Below are 15381 nucleotides of genomic sequence, written 5' to 3'. Positions count from 1 at the left end.
GTCACAACTGAGGAGAGGAGAGTTGTTATTTGTATCTAGAGGGTAGAAGGCAGGGAAGCTGCTGAGTGTCTTATAATACGCAGGACATCCCTCACAGCAAAGAACTATCCGCTTAACTGTCAAAGTACCAAGGTTGAGAATCTCTGCTGGAATCCCACTCTGATGAGCCCATTCTTCAGGAAAAAAATCAACAACTGAGGAGCCCAAAGGAGTAGGGAGAAGCTGGGATTTGAATGGGAAGGATTTTAGACCGTTTCTGACAACAGTGAAGGGAGATAAATTCTGAACGGTGTGGAGAAGGCTCAGCAGGAAAAAGATCTGCACTCCATTAGTGATGTCTGCCCTGGGTGAGGGTAAAGGTGAAGCAGCAGGTTTCAGGTTTGCCTTGCCTGTGTCTAGGACAGAGGTCTCATACTCGGGTGCTCACAGGATGCAGCAGTGGGTTGGGTGGTGGGAAATTGAGGAGCACTTGTCCTGGGTGAAGGTGATGGCTGTGTCTCTGCTCTATAGCACCTGCAGCCCTGTGGGCATTTGAGACCCATGTGTCAGTTTTTTCAAAAGAAGCAGGGCATTTGGATTTTAATGGGAAATCTGATATTCAAACTTAGGCCCAAGTTTCTCAAACTCCTGCAGGCCAAATGAACGATGCCTGTGAGTTACCAGTTTGTGACCCATGAGGTAGCCCTATCATGTAGAAGAGGCTCTGCATAAATCTCTGTTGAAGGAAGGATGGGTTGTTGGTGAACTCAGGGAAGATTGTAGGCCAGACCCCAGCCCCTCGATGGGGGCTGCAGGAAGAAAAGCGTTGGGTTCCTCTCAGTGTCCCCCACTGCCTTCCCCCGCTGTTGCATCAGACCTCTTCGTGACAGGTTATTGCAACTTGTTTTTTGCATCAACTTCCTCCCCCAATGTGGTGGGGAATGGGGCGGAGTGGAGTGAGAACTGGGCACCTTTTACCAGGGCCTAGAAGCTGGGTGGGGGTGGGAGTAGTCTACTCTAGATGATTGATTGACTAATTAATTAAACACATCATTTTCGAGGGTTTGCTGTGTGCTGGGTCTGATCCTGGGCTCTGGGTCACCACAGTGACCTAGACACACAAACATCCTTGCCTTCCTGGAGGTGAGATTCAGGTGGGCTAGATGGATAATAGACTGATAATGAACACACGTAATGTCCGTGGTGACACGTGCTGTGAGGAAAGCAGAACAAGGTTAGACGTTTTTGGTAAGATTGTCTTGGAAAGACTGAATGTGCCTCGGGGCCTTTGCCCCGGCTGTTGACCCTGCCCATGATGCTGTGTCCTCAGATACACGCAATGCTGTTTGCTGCTTGTGTCTGCTCAAATGCCATCTTCTCAGAATGACTTTCTCTGAACATCTTCTTGAAATAGCTTTCCCACCCTATCCTTCTCTGTTTTCTTACCCTGCTTTATGTTTCTCTGTAGCAATCATTCCTACCTGCCATTTTATTTTAAAATCAGTGTATAGTCTATCTCTGCCACTGCTTTGTGAAGATGTGGAGTTAGCCTGATTTGTTCATTCACTGATGTGTCATTGGCTGTTAGCACAGTGCCTGGCACCTAATAGGTGTGCAGTAAGTATTTGCTGACTAAATAGGTGAATGTAAGAATGCATAAGCCCTTCCATGGCACGGTCATGGCTTATATCTGTGTCTCTAGCACCCAGCTGGGTGCCTGGTGCATGGCAGGCCCTGGTTAACACTTGCTGGGATGGTTGGTACTTGGAGAGGGCTTGTCCACCTAGAAATCATCATAAGCAACTTCCTGCCCCCTTTCCTAGTCCAGCCTCCCTCTCCTGGCTAACCCTCTGTCACTTTTTCCAGGAAGCCTTTGTAGTTATGAAGTGTTCACCTGCATCATTTCACTTAAACCTCAACAACTCCTCCTCCCCCCTTTTTTGTTTGGTCCAGGAAATTGACTCAGAAGTGCGGTGACTTGCTGAGGTCATGTGGTTGGCAGTCAGCAAAGAGGATGGGGCAGGGCGGAGGGGCGCGCTGGTGGTAATGAGGATGTGGGGGGCTTTGCAGTTTATAAAGCCTTCCCCTTCTCATCTCACCTCAGGAGACTCGGAAGCAGTCCGTCTATAATAATAGAGCTGTTTGCAGGATGGAAAAAACTAACAACAATAAGTAAAAATAGTGTGGGATAAATGTGAGTGTGCTTGGTGCATGTACAAGCCCTACAGTTGTGGTTGATTCAAATCCAGGTTTCCTTAGGAAGCACCGTGGGTTCTGTCTGCCTACACCAGGGCTTGGACTCCCTGCAGACACTCTAGAAACTCAAGATGGGGAGATCATAATAGCCAATGCCTTTTTTTTTTTTTTTTTGGAGGCAGGGTCTCACTTTGTCATTCAGGCTGAAGTACAGTGGCGCGATCTCGGCTCACTGCAACATCTTCCTCTTGGGCTGAAGTGATCCTCTCACCTCAGCCTCCCAAGTAGCTTGCACTACAGGTGCGTGCCACCACACCTGGCTATTTATTTTTTATTTTTAGTAGAGAAGGGGTTTTGCCATGTTGGTTGATTGTTTGAACTCCTGGGGTCAAGCAGTCAGCCTGCTTCGGCCTACCACAGTGTTAGGATTATAGGTGTGAGCCACCGTGCCTGGCCAATAGTAGCGAATGTTTTTGAGCACCTACCATGCACCAGGGACCATTCAGGTGCTGGTTATGTGTGTTAGCTTCTGTAATTCTCATTGTAATCCTGTGTACTCATTTTGTCCCCTGCTATAGAGGAGGAAATGGAGGCAGAGAGAATAAATAATTTACTTCAGGTCTTACAGCTTGTAAGCAGCAGAGCTGGGATTTGAGCCCACTTAAATGCTTTACCTGTAGTATTTCTTTTTTTCTTTCTTTCTTTTTTCTTTTCTTTTCTTTTTTTTGAGATGGAGTCTTACTCTGTCGCCCAGGCTGGAGTGCAGTGGCGTAATTTCAGCTCACTGCAACCTCTGCCTCCCAAATTCAAATGATTCTCCTGTCTCAGCCTCCTGAGTAAGTGGGATTACAGATGTGAGCCACCATGCCTGGCTAATTTTTGTATTTTTAGTGGAGACAGGGTTTCACTATGTTGGTCAGGCCGGTCGCGAACCCCTGACCTCAGGTGATCCACCCATCTCAGCCTCCCAAAGTGCTGGGATTATCACTGCGCCTGGCCTGCCTGCAGTATTTCATATCAGCCTCACAGTAGTCCATGAAGTCAGCAGTTTTATGGTCCCTATCCATGTTATAGATGAGGCCCAGAGAGATGGAGTCAGTTGTCTAGGTCACAGAGCAGTAGGTGGCAGGGGCAGGATTTGAACCAGGTGGCTGGTTCTAGCCTTTGAGTCTCGTCTACTCTTACATTCTGCTTGCTTAGGAGATACAGTGCCCTTCTAGCAAGGAGAAGGGAGAGTTTCTAAGGGCAGGGAAGGCTTCTGAGAGTTAGGGCATGGGAGGAGGAGGTGGAATGCTGGCCATGTCTTTGGCCTCTGCAGGGGAGCGTGTGCGGGTTCCCCGCAGATGCAGCCTGGATTCAGGTAGGCTAAATGGATAATAGACTGATAATGCGCACACATAATGTCCATGGTGACAGGTGCTGTGAGGAAAACAGAACAGGGATAGACGTTTTCAATAGGATTGTCTTGGAGAGACTGAATGTGCCTCTGGGCCTTTGCCCTGGCTATTGACCCTGCCCATGATGCCGTATCCTCAGATACACGCAATGCTGTTTGCTCCCTGTGCCTGCTCGACGTGAAGCCTGTCTCCGTGTCTGACCGGGGACTGCCTGTGGTTCCACAGCCACCTCCGCTGACCTTCAGCCCTGTCCGTGTAGAGATTTTTCCCCATCAGCTCAGAAGTATTTTGGTGTTTTCACAGGCAGCGAGGTCGTCCTGGTGTGTATTAGGAGAACATCTGCTGGAGTGCCTGGCCTGTATGGCTGCAGTGCTGCAAAGCCCTGCCTTTCACCCCCCATGCTCGGGGGGCCCTACACCCTCTTTCTTTTTGAGGCTGCATTGCGACACCTCAACTACTCCAGGGCACACCAGATGGACGCTCCACTGCCAGCACCTGTGCTCCTCTGCCTGATGGCTTTGTCTGCTCTGAGCTGCTCTGTCACTTTCAGGGAAGATGGGGAGTGCCAGGATCACCCTCACTGCGCTTAAACCAGTGACAGACAGGACCGGTGTACAGACTCCCCGGCCTCCTTACTCTCTGAGGGTGGCTCTGAGGTGTGCATTTGACACTGTCTGGGGCCTCATGGTGGTAACTTGGTTGGTCTCATACCCTTCGTGGGCTGCCTCCCCTTCTTGGTTCCACCTCCCTGCTGGTGTTTCCAGGAACCATCTCCCACCTCCCACCTCCCACCTCCCGAAGAAACTACTTGTACTCCACTTCTTGCCTCAGGGTCTGCTGCATCTGGGGAACCACCCCAAGGCTCCTGTCATGGTAGACCTGCTAAGATGCACCCACGGCACATACTCCCTGCATTCTCTGTGCACATAACCACGGGCAGAGTTGATTGGTAATTTTGTAGACATTTAAATCAAGATTTATTCATTTTGACAATACAGTTTTCATTTTGTATTTGGAGCCAGTGCACATATTTTTAAAGGCCTCCAACATTTCTGTAGGTCCAAGGAATGTGCCCAGGGAAGGGGCCTGGTCTAAGCTGGTCCGGGGGCTACATGGAATTAAAAGTGCCCACCCCTTCACTGGACATTTACTGAGGACTTATGGGGCACCTTCTGTGATCCTGGCTGGATCCTGGGGGCTGGGCGCTCCCACCGTGGGGCAGAGGCAACAAGCGATTTACAAGCAGTGTCAGATTTAATCCTCGTGTCAGCAACTTGCAAGGTGAGGCTCCATTACACAGATTTTATAGATGAGGCAACTGAGGTGCGAGGCTGGGCTGACTCCAGAGCCGATCATGTGATTCATGCCTTGTTTTCCTCTTTCCTAAAAAGGGAATGCAGTAACCTGCCTCATGGGGTTGTTATGCAGGACAAACAAGCTGACCATCAGTCAGCTGCTGAACCCATTGTTACTGAGCATCTGCTCTGTGTCCAGCACGGATCTAGGTCCAGTGGGTGGACGCTGCCCAAACAAGCTGCCACCCTCCCGGGACTGACATTGTAGGGGACACAGGAACCATAAGTGAAGAAACAGCTCAGTGCAGGTGGAGGGCAGTGCTGTAGGGGATGGAGGAGGGTGAGATAGAGCGTGCAGGCGAATGGGTGTCTCTTTCAAATAGGGCAGTGGGGGAGGGCCTCAGAAGAACTGGCATTTGATTCTAGAGGGGCATTGATATGGTTTGGGTGTGTCCCCACCTAAATCTCATCTTGAATTGTAGCTCCCATAATTCCCATGTGTCATGGGAGGGACCTGGTGGGAGGTAATTGAATCATAGGGGTGGGTCTTTCCCATGCCATTCTCGTGATAGTGAATAAGTCTCACGAGATCCGATGGTTTTATAAAGGGGAGTTCCCCTACAGAAACTCTCTTGCCTGCTGCCATATAAGACATTACTTCTCATTTGCCTTCTGCCATGATCGTGAGGCCTCCTCAGCCATGTGGAACTGTGAGTCAATTAAACCTCTTTATAAATTACCCAGTCTCTGGTATATCTTTATTAGCAGCGTGAGAACAGACTGATACAGGAATGAATTGAGGTCAGGGCCCTGCAGATATCTGGAGAAAGAGTCTTCCAGGCAAAGGGAACAGCAAGTGCAAAGGCCCCGGGGTGGGTGGTGCCTTGGTATGTTCCCAGGGGATCTCAGTTGTAGGTTCTTTGTATGCTTTCAGGAAGACATTAGCCTGTTAAAGGTACAATTCAAAGCAATGTGTTTGTGCTATGGACTATATAATGACACGAATAATAGATACATATATGGACTTTGTAAAAGTGCCATGGGAGTAAAGAAGTAGTAAGTCTGACTTTGTTTAAAAAAAAAAGCTCTCTCTTCCCAGTCCTCTCAGAGTATGTCTGTGACTGAATGAGTCAGCAGTGGAATCCTTGGAGAGGATGTTTCAAATCCAAAATTTGGGCCTTTTGGGAAAGTCTCAGTTGGTTCTGAGCCAATGGCTCTCAGCTCCTAGCACGGACCTGATGAAGGAATGCTAGGTGGGAACACAGTGGAGAGGGTTTTAATCTCAGCCTGGGCAGTGGTGTGGGCTCTGGGTGGTGGACATTCTTGTGTTCTGGCCTAGGCTATGGAAGCTCCAGGCCAGCTTGTGGGGGTCCCCAAGTTTCCAGAGTTGACACAGAGAAGGAGGGCTGGTCAGCAGCTCAGAGGCTCTTCTGCAGAAGGAAAACCTTTCCGTCTCATATTTGCCTGGCCCCTGCTCTGTTCCCCACTGGCGGGTACTGCCTTCCCTGCATAGGGATACACATGCCCAAGGAGGAGAAGGGAGAAGCCGGGGGTCCTGATGATTGGGGTGGGCGATGGGGTGGGTGATGGGGTGGGCAAGAGAGAGCCTGGTGTGTTTAGTACCCCTCCCCTCCAGAAAAATAAAAACATGCATTTATGTTAAAAATGACTTTTGCTTAAAAAGTAGCATGTTCATTGTAGAAATCTGGAAAGGGAAATAAATGAAGAAAGAACATGGAAATTCTTTAGAATTCCCCTCTGTCAGTTAGGATTAGGTTCAGTGGCTTGTGATAAAACCCAAATAACAGTGTCTTAAATGTGATGAAAGTTTGTTTCCTTCTTCGGTAATTATAGGCGACCCAGGGCGGATATGTTGGCTGCACCATCACTAGGAACATAAGTGCCTACTGAATGCTGCTCTGTCTTCCCCAACATGTGGCTTCTACCTCATGGTACAAGATGTCTTCTTCACTTCCAGGCATCGCATTTGTGATCCAGTCAGTAGGAAGAGGGAATAGCAGAAGAGAATCCCTACCCATTCCTCCCCCAGCCCACAAGGATACTTCCAAGATGTCGTACATAATATGCCATGTATGCCGTACTGGCCTGAACTTAGTTGCGTGGCCACACATAGCTGCAAGGGATGCTGGGACATACAGTCCTTATTTTTAAATCGGGAGTTCTGGTTTCTAAAGGAAAAAGAGAGAACGATATTGGGAGACAGCTAGTAATTTTGGCTACATTCCTACATAGTTTAGGGTATTTCCTTCCATACTTCATTTTTCTATGCCTAGGGAGAGAGAATTTATTTAACCAAAGATGAGATTATATTTTACGTACTTGTCTGTAACTTGATTTTTTTCCTAGTTAAGGATACATCAATAGCCCTTTTCCATCTTATTAAATAGACTTCTGCAAACTATTTTTAGCATGATCATTCCTTGTTGAGCTGGATGGTAATTTATTTAACTAAACCCCCAGTGAATGGAATTGTAAATCAGATATTGAAGGTAAAGCTTCATGACGCGTATGAGATTTATTTTTCCCTGTAGGATAAATGCCCAGAACTTGGATGGATGGAGCATAGGATTTGGGCATTTGAAGGGGTCATTGGGCAATTGGGGAGCTCCCCAGACTCTGGGCTATGTGGGGCGGCTTGCAGCAGGCTGTGTAAGCCCCCTTCTGCTGTTACTATAGTGATTATTTTATCATCACTCCGATTCCAAGGCCCTTGCTGTTCCATGACACTTTGCTTCTGACTCCCCGCCACCCAGATCATGTTGGGGATGGGGTCCTCAGGGCACCCCCTTTTCTTTGTCTTTGCTGTGTTCTGAAGCTCCCTCCCACCTCCCCCCAAATCATCACTTCCCTTTGCTCCCAGCCCATCCCCTGGCCCTCTCAAGTTTCACCATATGTCTGGTGAGGTCACCCCAGCCAAGGCAGAGGTGTCCTTGGGGGCAGTCGGGCCCCTCCCCAAGCAGATCAGGTTGCCGGCATCAGTCTCAAGGAGTGACTTCAAGACCTCTTTCTGTCCTTTTTATCTCCAGGGAGAGATTTATCCTCCCCAGGCGACAGCAGCCATGGGTTCCAGGCAGATGGCAGCTCCCCAGGGGCACCCCTAAGGGCAGCTGCTACTTGTTTTAAAGGCTGATATGGTTCACTGTCCACAGTCTCTAACTGATGGTGTGTGACTGGGTGTGCTGGGGACACGTTACCAGGCCAGACTGTCTGGGTTCAAGGCCCAGCTCCTTCACTTACCAGCTGTGTGGCTTTAGATAAGGTCTTTACTGCGCTGGGCCTCAGGCTCCTCTGTGGAATGGACATCGTGATAACAATGCCTGCCTCCTGGAGTTTGAGGATTAAAACACCTAGAGCAGCACCTGCACATAAGGCCCAAAGATGTAGATAGTGAGTTTAAAAAAGTGTTCTTCTTCTAGTGGCCTCTCTCAGCTCGGTATCAGTTTACTTTGTGGAGCCTGTTCTCAGTTTCTCCCTGTCTCTCCCATCCTTCCTCCACAGACCAGTCTCTCTTGAGCACCGGCTGTGTGCCAGCCTCTGTTCTAGGCACTGCGTAGATGGCCAAGGAAACTGTCTTCTGCCCTGAGGGAGCTGATACTTTAGTGAGGGAGATGATGCTGAATGATCAAACCTATCCATACTTAATTGATAAGAGCACAGCCAATAGCGGTGACGTCTGTGAAGGGTAACGGGTTCAGGTGGCTATGTAGTGGGTGAGATCCTCTCTTATATGGGTCCAGAGGTGGCCTGTGAGAGGAGGGACCTCCCCTGCCAATTGAATGTCTTGGGAAAAGCTCTATAGGTAAAGAACAGCATGTGCCAAGGCCTGGATGATGGGGTCCTGGTATGTTCAAGAAATAAAAAGGAGACCAGTGTGCCTGTGGCTGAGCCAGTGGGGTGAGAAGAGCCCGCATTAGACAGTCTTTGGGCTGTGGAAGAGGTTGAATTTTTTCTAGGTTTTAATCAGAGCCTCTTCTAAGGCAAGGATTTCTTGACCTTGGCACAGTTGTTTGCGGTCAGCTGTGTCTTTGTGGGGCTGCCCTGTGCACTGGAGGGTGTTGAGCAGCATCCCTGGCCTCTGCATACTAGATGCCAGGAGCACCCCGTCCTCAGTTGTGACAACCCAAAATGTCTCTAGACATTGGCACATGTCTTCTAGGGGGCAAAATCGCCCCCAAGTTGAGAACCACTGGGCTCAGGCTAGGTGGGACTGGGGTGGGACTAGCCTGGCATTGGGAGACCTGGTTCTAATCTGTGTTTTGTCACCAGTTTGCTGTTTGACCTCAGACCAGTGTCTCATACTCTTGGTTTCTCCATCAACTGGGAGCTTGTTGGAGATGGCAAACTCATAATCCTTCCAACCCTCTCCCTGCCACATCCATGGCAGACATCACTAATCAATCATGATGTGGCTTCCTGCTAAGTCTAGAGCTCTGGGGACCATGGAGACACTCAGGCCGGGAGCTGAGTAAACAGCCCCTCTGGTCCTTCTCTTATGCCCCAGAAGACCTGGGTATATACTTAGAGGAACTTGAACGCCTGGGCTCGAGGAAACCTGTGCATCACCTAGAGGAACTTACCCCAGTCGACGTAAGTGTACAGCTGAAAGAACTTACACCTGAGCGCCATTGTTTACAGTAGGGATGCTTGAAACAAGTGTCTGCAGCATGGTAGTGATTACCTTATGCTATAATTTTGACTAGTAAGCAATGAAATGAACAACTTGAGGTCTGTCTTATTGTGGATTCTCCAAAGAACACGTCCTGAGGGCATGACCTCCCAAGTACGCTATTTCAAGGGCAAGTAGCGTACATGGGAGGTCACCCAGAAGGCATCAATAGGAGAGTCAGGGAGTGAGGCAGGGAGGAGAAGGCAGCCAAGAAGGGTGTGTCATCAAGCGGGTTACCATGGGGGCTGCCGGAGCTGAATCCTATCAAGGCACTCGGGGAGATAGTGTCCATCGAGTGCCTCGGTTTCCTCATCTTTCTTTTCATGCCAGGCCCTGCTGACCATCACTGAGGGCTGCTCCCAGGCAGTCTTACTTCTTCAGCACTTCCGGCCTGCCCTGTGCATGAGAGTGGGGCCGTCAGGCCCAGAGATGCGGGCACTGGCAGCTGGATATGGTGTGGGGTAAGGGTGGGGTCTGGATGGCAGATGCTGCCCGGTGTACATATCAACATGGGTAAATGTGGAAGACGTGATGTTGAGTGAGAAAATCAAGTTGTGGAAAGCAGGCTACTTATAAAAATGTTGTGAACATGCAAAGCAGTATTCTCCCTTGCTTATAGATGCACACGGGCTTGGTAAGTGGGCAGAGGCATGTGTGGGAATGAGGAGCACCAGCTCCAAGTACCTTGCAGGGAGAGAAGGTGCCTAGTGGCTCACGTCTCTCTGTAACAAGTCTTTTCTGCTTTTTCTATTTAATACATTGAGGTTTGATATTTGCATGGTACTGTGGGTCAACTGAACTAATCTCAAGTGCATACTGCTGGGGCTTTGCATATGCAGTGACCTGTGTCACCACTGCTCAGATCAAGATACGGAACGTTTCCAGCACCCCCGAGAGCCTCCTCATCCCCTTTCCAGTCTGTGCCTCCCCCAGACTTGCTGAATTTCTTTTTGCAAATGGTTTCAAGCAAATTTGGTGTAGTGTTAAGATTTGCCACAGCTGGGTAGTGATGAGTTTGTGGGTGTTTGTTGTTTCTCTCTATTCTCTATTCTTTTCTGTATCCTTGACGTACTTCATCATCATATTCATAAAATGAAGAGGAGGACTTGGGCAGATGTGAGGACAAGTGGTCCAGGCACGGGCAAAGCTTCTGAGGCTGAAGGAGTTTCTCAGGCAGCCCTGGAAATCCTGAGAACAGTATTGTGTCTAAGGGAGTCTTCGGAGATGAGAGCTGCTTTTGACCTGACTGTTTCAAAGCTGTCAAGCCTTGGACAAAGGAAGAGTCACCCTGGAGGGTCCCTTTCACCATTCCTGCCAGTGCAGGGGACGCCGGTGCTGCCTGGAAAAGCCAGTCGTGCCTTGGGCAGCAGGAGGGCTGGACCCAGAGCCCCTGCTGCCCATTCTTTCCAGGTCACGAGCTGCCCATTGTGGCCTTCACACCGGCTTGTTTGCAGTTCCTCAGTGGGTGGCCTGAGCCTCCCATTGTTGCGGCACAATAGCGGTGGCAGAGCTCGTGTGAAGAAACCAGGACAGGAAGCCCCAATCTAGGCCAGCAGAGTGTGGCACTCCCAGCTTCCTGCCCTCCTTGGCTGTGCTGGGCGAGGCTGTCTTTGTCTCCCTCTAGTCTGGGGAGGCTGGAGACATGACTTCCTGTCAGTATCCCAGGCCCTGTTAAAACATCCTCTAGGAACCTTGTCCCTGTCCCCCCCGCCCATTGTCATTTAAAAAACAGGATCCGCAGACTTCCAAGGAGCCTGAGTCCAGGTCTCTGCCATGTGTCAGGCACTGTGCCAGGCACATTCCATACCTTCCTTTGATTTTCAAGCACCTGCTATTTGCTGAGCACTACATTTGGCCCTGAAGACGTAGCTGTAAACAAGACAGGCAGGGTCCCTGCCTTCAGGGAGCTTCCATTCACTTTATCCCATGACATTCTAAAAGGTGCTGTATTCCTATGATCTCCACTGGCAAGAGTAAATGAAGACTCAGAGAGGCTAGTGCACTTTCCTGAAGTCACACAGCAGGAAGGACCCGTGGTTGAAACTCAAACTCACCAGTTTCCAAACCTGGCCTCTGTTGTTGGATTGGGGGTTATGGTTTCATCCCAGCCATGATCCCTGCTTGTCCTGGCCTTTCCCTTAGGATCTTGTATAGATTGCTTAACCTCAGTTTCCTCATCTGTCAAATGAGCTCTTAACGCAAGATGGGAAGATAGGAGTTTGCATTAAGAAGAGGAGGGCCTCTTGGTGGAGATGGCGTTTGAACTAAGGCCAGATGGATAAGGAGGCTGCTCAGGGCAGAATGGGGGAGAACATCTTGCCAATAGGAACAGCATATGCAAAGGTCGTGAGGCAGGAGTGTATTTGGCAGGTGGATAGAATCTAGAATGACAGTGTGGCTGAAGATTATTTATATTGAATTATGTGGGAGGATGAAGTACTAGAAGATGAGATCGGAGAGGTTAACAAGGACAAGGTCATGGGGACCATGGAAGGATTTGGATTTTAAGTGCAGTGGGAAGCCATGGAGCTTTTAAAGGCATGGATTAACTGATCTCTTGTACATATTTAAAGGGATCTCCCTGGCTGTGTGTGTAGAGAACAGACTTTTGGGAGGGTGAAGGGGACCAGGAGGGAAATGGCTGTGTTAGTCCAGGCAGGAGATGATGATGGCTTGGACTGGGGGGATGGCTATGGAGATGGGGACCAGTGGTTGTAGTGTTCAGGTAAAGCTGGTAACATTTGATGTACTGGAAATGGAGTGTCAGACAAGAGAGTTCTGTGGGTCAACTGGCTGGTGGGTTTTGGCTAGAGCCCTTGAAAGGCAGAGGTGCCATTAATCAAGTGGGGAAGAGCTTGGTATGAGTTTGGGGAAGGTCAGGAATTAAGTGTTGGACAGGCAGAGTTTGGACATCCCGGTGGAGACATTGAATCAGCAGCTGGAGATAACAGTCTGGGGTTTCAGGGGAGAAGTCCAGGCTGGGGATATAAACATGGGGGTCATCAAAAAAAGGGAATTTAACCCATTTATGCCAGAGGTTGCAATTTTTTTTTTAATAAAAAATCAGACCTTGGCAATGACCTTGAAGAGTAGGATATAAATAACTCCCACAAGCTTAGTGTTCCAGTAATGGAACTCTAGGCATAGATGGGTGAAAGCCCCAAGACTAGCTGAGATGGCTCTGCACTCTGTGTGGACAGAGACAAAGCTGCCTTCCTACGTCTTGCCTTTTTCTGTGACTCACCTTGTGGACTGTCATTGCGCCCCCTCCCAAGAGGCTTGAGTCTGGGCAGGTGGCCGGGCTCCTGGGGGCAGGCATGGACGTGTTGTGTCTCCGGGTGATGGAAAGGATCTGACAGCCGTGTGCGGAGGGTCACCCTCCTCTCTGCTTACCTGCCCCGCTTACCCTGACCCCAGCGCTATCTTGGGCTGTCCCCGCCATCTCTCAGAGATCTCCCCAGACAAGCGTGTGGGTGAGACAGGCTCTCGCAGCCCCTGTCTTAATCAGCCTGCACCTGGGTTCTGTGACAGGCAGACCATGTGCTCACCTGGACCAGCCCCCCTGGGGAGCCCCAAGCTGTCATCTGTCTTGGCAGGGCAGGTGACTGATAGGTCCCACAGCTCCCCATGGCCCTGCGGGTGTAACACCATGAATTCCTTTTCCCAGGGGTCTCCGTGTGGCTGCTTCCAGGTTAGGCTACAGCCAGATCCCACATCCTGGAGTTGGGGCAAACCAGGTGGAGGTGGCTGTGGGTACTGGGCCTCGGTCTCCCGTAGGTGCTGACTCTGCGTCTCTCCTTCCCCCAGCATTGATCGCTGTGACTCTCTCAGCCCATCCGTGTGAGCCCTTGGCAGCTCTTCTTTCTGCCACTTTTCCACCCACACCACCTGGTGCCAGGCCACCGTCATCTCTTGTTGGCACCACTGCACCCTACTGCCCTGGTCTCCCCACTTTTACACGCAACCCCTGAAATCTAGTTCCTTGCAATAACAGAGAGCTCTTTCACCAACATTTCAAAACTGGGAGACTTCTCTTTTTTAAAAAATTCTAATTTCTGGCTTCATTAAAAAAAAAAAACACCACCCCCCAAATCTGAACCTCTGGTGATCCCAGGCCTGCGGCCTCCCCACGTGGCCCCACGTGAATGGTGCACCCTCAGCTCCTGCAGCCCCTGTTGCTCCTGCCCTGGTATAGTCACACTCATCTGCTGCGTCTCATAGAGGAGAGACGTGATTTGTCTGTTCCAGGCTCCCGAAAGGGTGGTAGAAGGACTGTGGTCCATTCAAACAGTAGATTCCTGGCATCTGCAAGGAGGCTGTTTGTGAGATGATCTGGAAGGATCTCTGAGCTATATTAAGTAGAAAATCCAGGTGCAGGTCATCCGGTGTATGTTGCTATTTTTTGGTGTGTAGAGAAGTAAAAAAAAAAAAAAAAAGGAATAGATGTGTGTGTGTGTGTTTTTGCATAGATTTTTTGGAAAGATACCCAAGAAACTAGTAGCTGGGGTTCCTGTAGGGGTTGGAGAGGTGCTCGATGGTTTGGGACTGGGGTAAGGAGAGAGACTTTCTGTGTTTTTGCCATTTTATAGTTTTGACTTTTGAACCATGTGACTGTGTTATTATTCAGAAGTTAAATTGTAAAGCAAAGTAAAAAAAATTGAAAAGGGAAATGAATTAGAGTCTGGGAGCTGCCCCTGGGTGAGGAAGCAGGTGTGTATCTGTTGGGGCCGAAGGTTCCTCGAGGGCAGGGGCTTTGAGATTTTCTCTGCTGTTTCTTCAGGGCCCAGCGCGGGGCCTGGCGTCATAGGTGCACGGTACACCCCTGGTTTCCGTATGGGAGGGAGGGCTGTTCCGGTGTGTTTAAGGTGTAAGCAGAGCATGTTTTTCCTCATCCCCTGCCTGGGTCCCTGGACCCATGGTACCTCCCAGATCCTAGTTGGCATTTGAACTTGAGAGCCTTCTGTAGGGCCGTCCATGGGAGAGCTGGAGACGCAGACACTCACCTCTCTCTGCTTCTCTCCTCCAGGCATTCCTGCATCGCATCCGGCAGAACGTGGCTGACTCAGTGGAGAAGGGCCTCACGGAGGAGAATGTCAAGGTGTGGATGCTCGGACTGGCCCCTTTTCTAGAGCATCTGTGTTGCTCTATGCCTTGCTCTTCCCGTGTGGCAGTAGTCAGAGGGTGTGCATGCCGGCGGAGGCGTGTCACCCGCTGACTGCTGACCACCAGCTTTGCCCTGCCCCAGCTTGCTCCCTGTAGCCCCTGGAGGCCTCTTGTCCTGTGAGCAAGCTGTGCTTGGTGGACGTCAGCAGGAATCAGCCCTGGGCCCCACTTTCCAGCCCAAGACTTCCCCTCTGTGCTCAGTGTGACCCGCCCCCCGTCTTCCGGGCTCCTTGTGTCAGGCCCTCGGGCTTGGAGCCAGTGGAAAATCCTCTCCCAAGTGCCCCCGGGAGCCTGGCACCTCCAGTACCTCTTCTGGCAGCCCCAGCCCCCGCTCCTGCCCTGGGCATCCAGTGTCCAGGCAGGGCTGATGAGTAATTGGGTCCAGTTTGGCCTTGGCCGTGGCTCTGGGGAGTTTGAGGAGGAGATCAATAGGCCTTCTGTGTGCATGGCTCAGCTCCAGCCTGGCTCTCCAGGCCTGGTTTTCTGTGTGACCTCACTCTCTGAGCGCCTTTCAGGCTTCGGGGCTCTAAGGGTCCTGGTGTCCAAGGTGCCCAGTATTTACAGCACACAAAGGACTCGGTCATAGAAGACATTCCCCCCAAACGCCCTGGTTAATCTGGACGGTGGCCTTGCATGTTGACAACTCTACACCGAATTATTTGCA

The 15381-nt window shown here is 50.3% G+C and overlaps 1 protein-coding gene and 1 long non-coding RNA gene across 7 annotated transcripts in view; one reads left to right on the top strand and one right to left on the bottom strand.

The window, feature by feature from the left end:
- The window catches only part of PREX1 (phosphatidylinositol-3,4,5-trisphosphate dependent Rac exchange factor 1), a 205360-nt gene that overhangs the window by 67394 nt on the left and 122585 nt on the right, over positions 1–15381 (top strand). For 3 of the 4 annotated variants that reach the window (XM_005569681.4, XM_074005510.1, XM_065523274.2), the window contains exon 2: positions 14581–14652. In XM_005569681.4, the coding sequence (XP_005569738.3) occupies positions 14581–14652 (72 nt within the window). Of the gene's footprint in view, positions 1–6800; positions 6820–14580; positions 14653–15381 lie in introns of those variants that run through there. The other variant, XM_065523273.2, reaches the window with a different exon arrangement.
- On the bottom strand, positions 4525–14875 carry LOC123567148 (uncharacterized). 3 transcript variants are annotated; one of them, XR_006689921.3, is made up of 4 exons: positions 14558–14649; positions 8126–8247; positions 6947–7056; positions 5678–5813 (listed from the first exon to the last, which is right to left on the bottom strand). It is a non-coding gene; the product is annotated as an uncharacterized lncRNA (long non-coding RNA). The 3 variants fall into 3 exon arrangements; XR_012419516.1 differs by lacking the exon at positions 6947–7056 and having other exon boundaries at positions 4525–5813; positions 14558–14875; XR_010578722.2 differs by lacking the exon at positions 5678–5813 and having other exon boundaries at positions 6920–7056.

Source organism: Macaca fascicularis, chromosome 10 (assembly GCF_037993035.2).
Source record: "Macaca fascicularis isolate 582-1 chromosome 10, T2T-MFA8v1.1".
In the NCBI taxonomy this organism is placed as follows: Eukaryota; Metazoa; Chordata; class Mammalia; order Primates; family Cercopithecidae; genus Macaca; species Macaca fascicularis.
The sequence above is the reverse complement of the archived record's forward strand: the minus strand, read 5'-3'. Positions and strand labels throughout refer to the sequence as shown.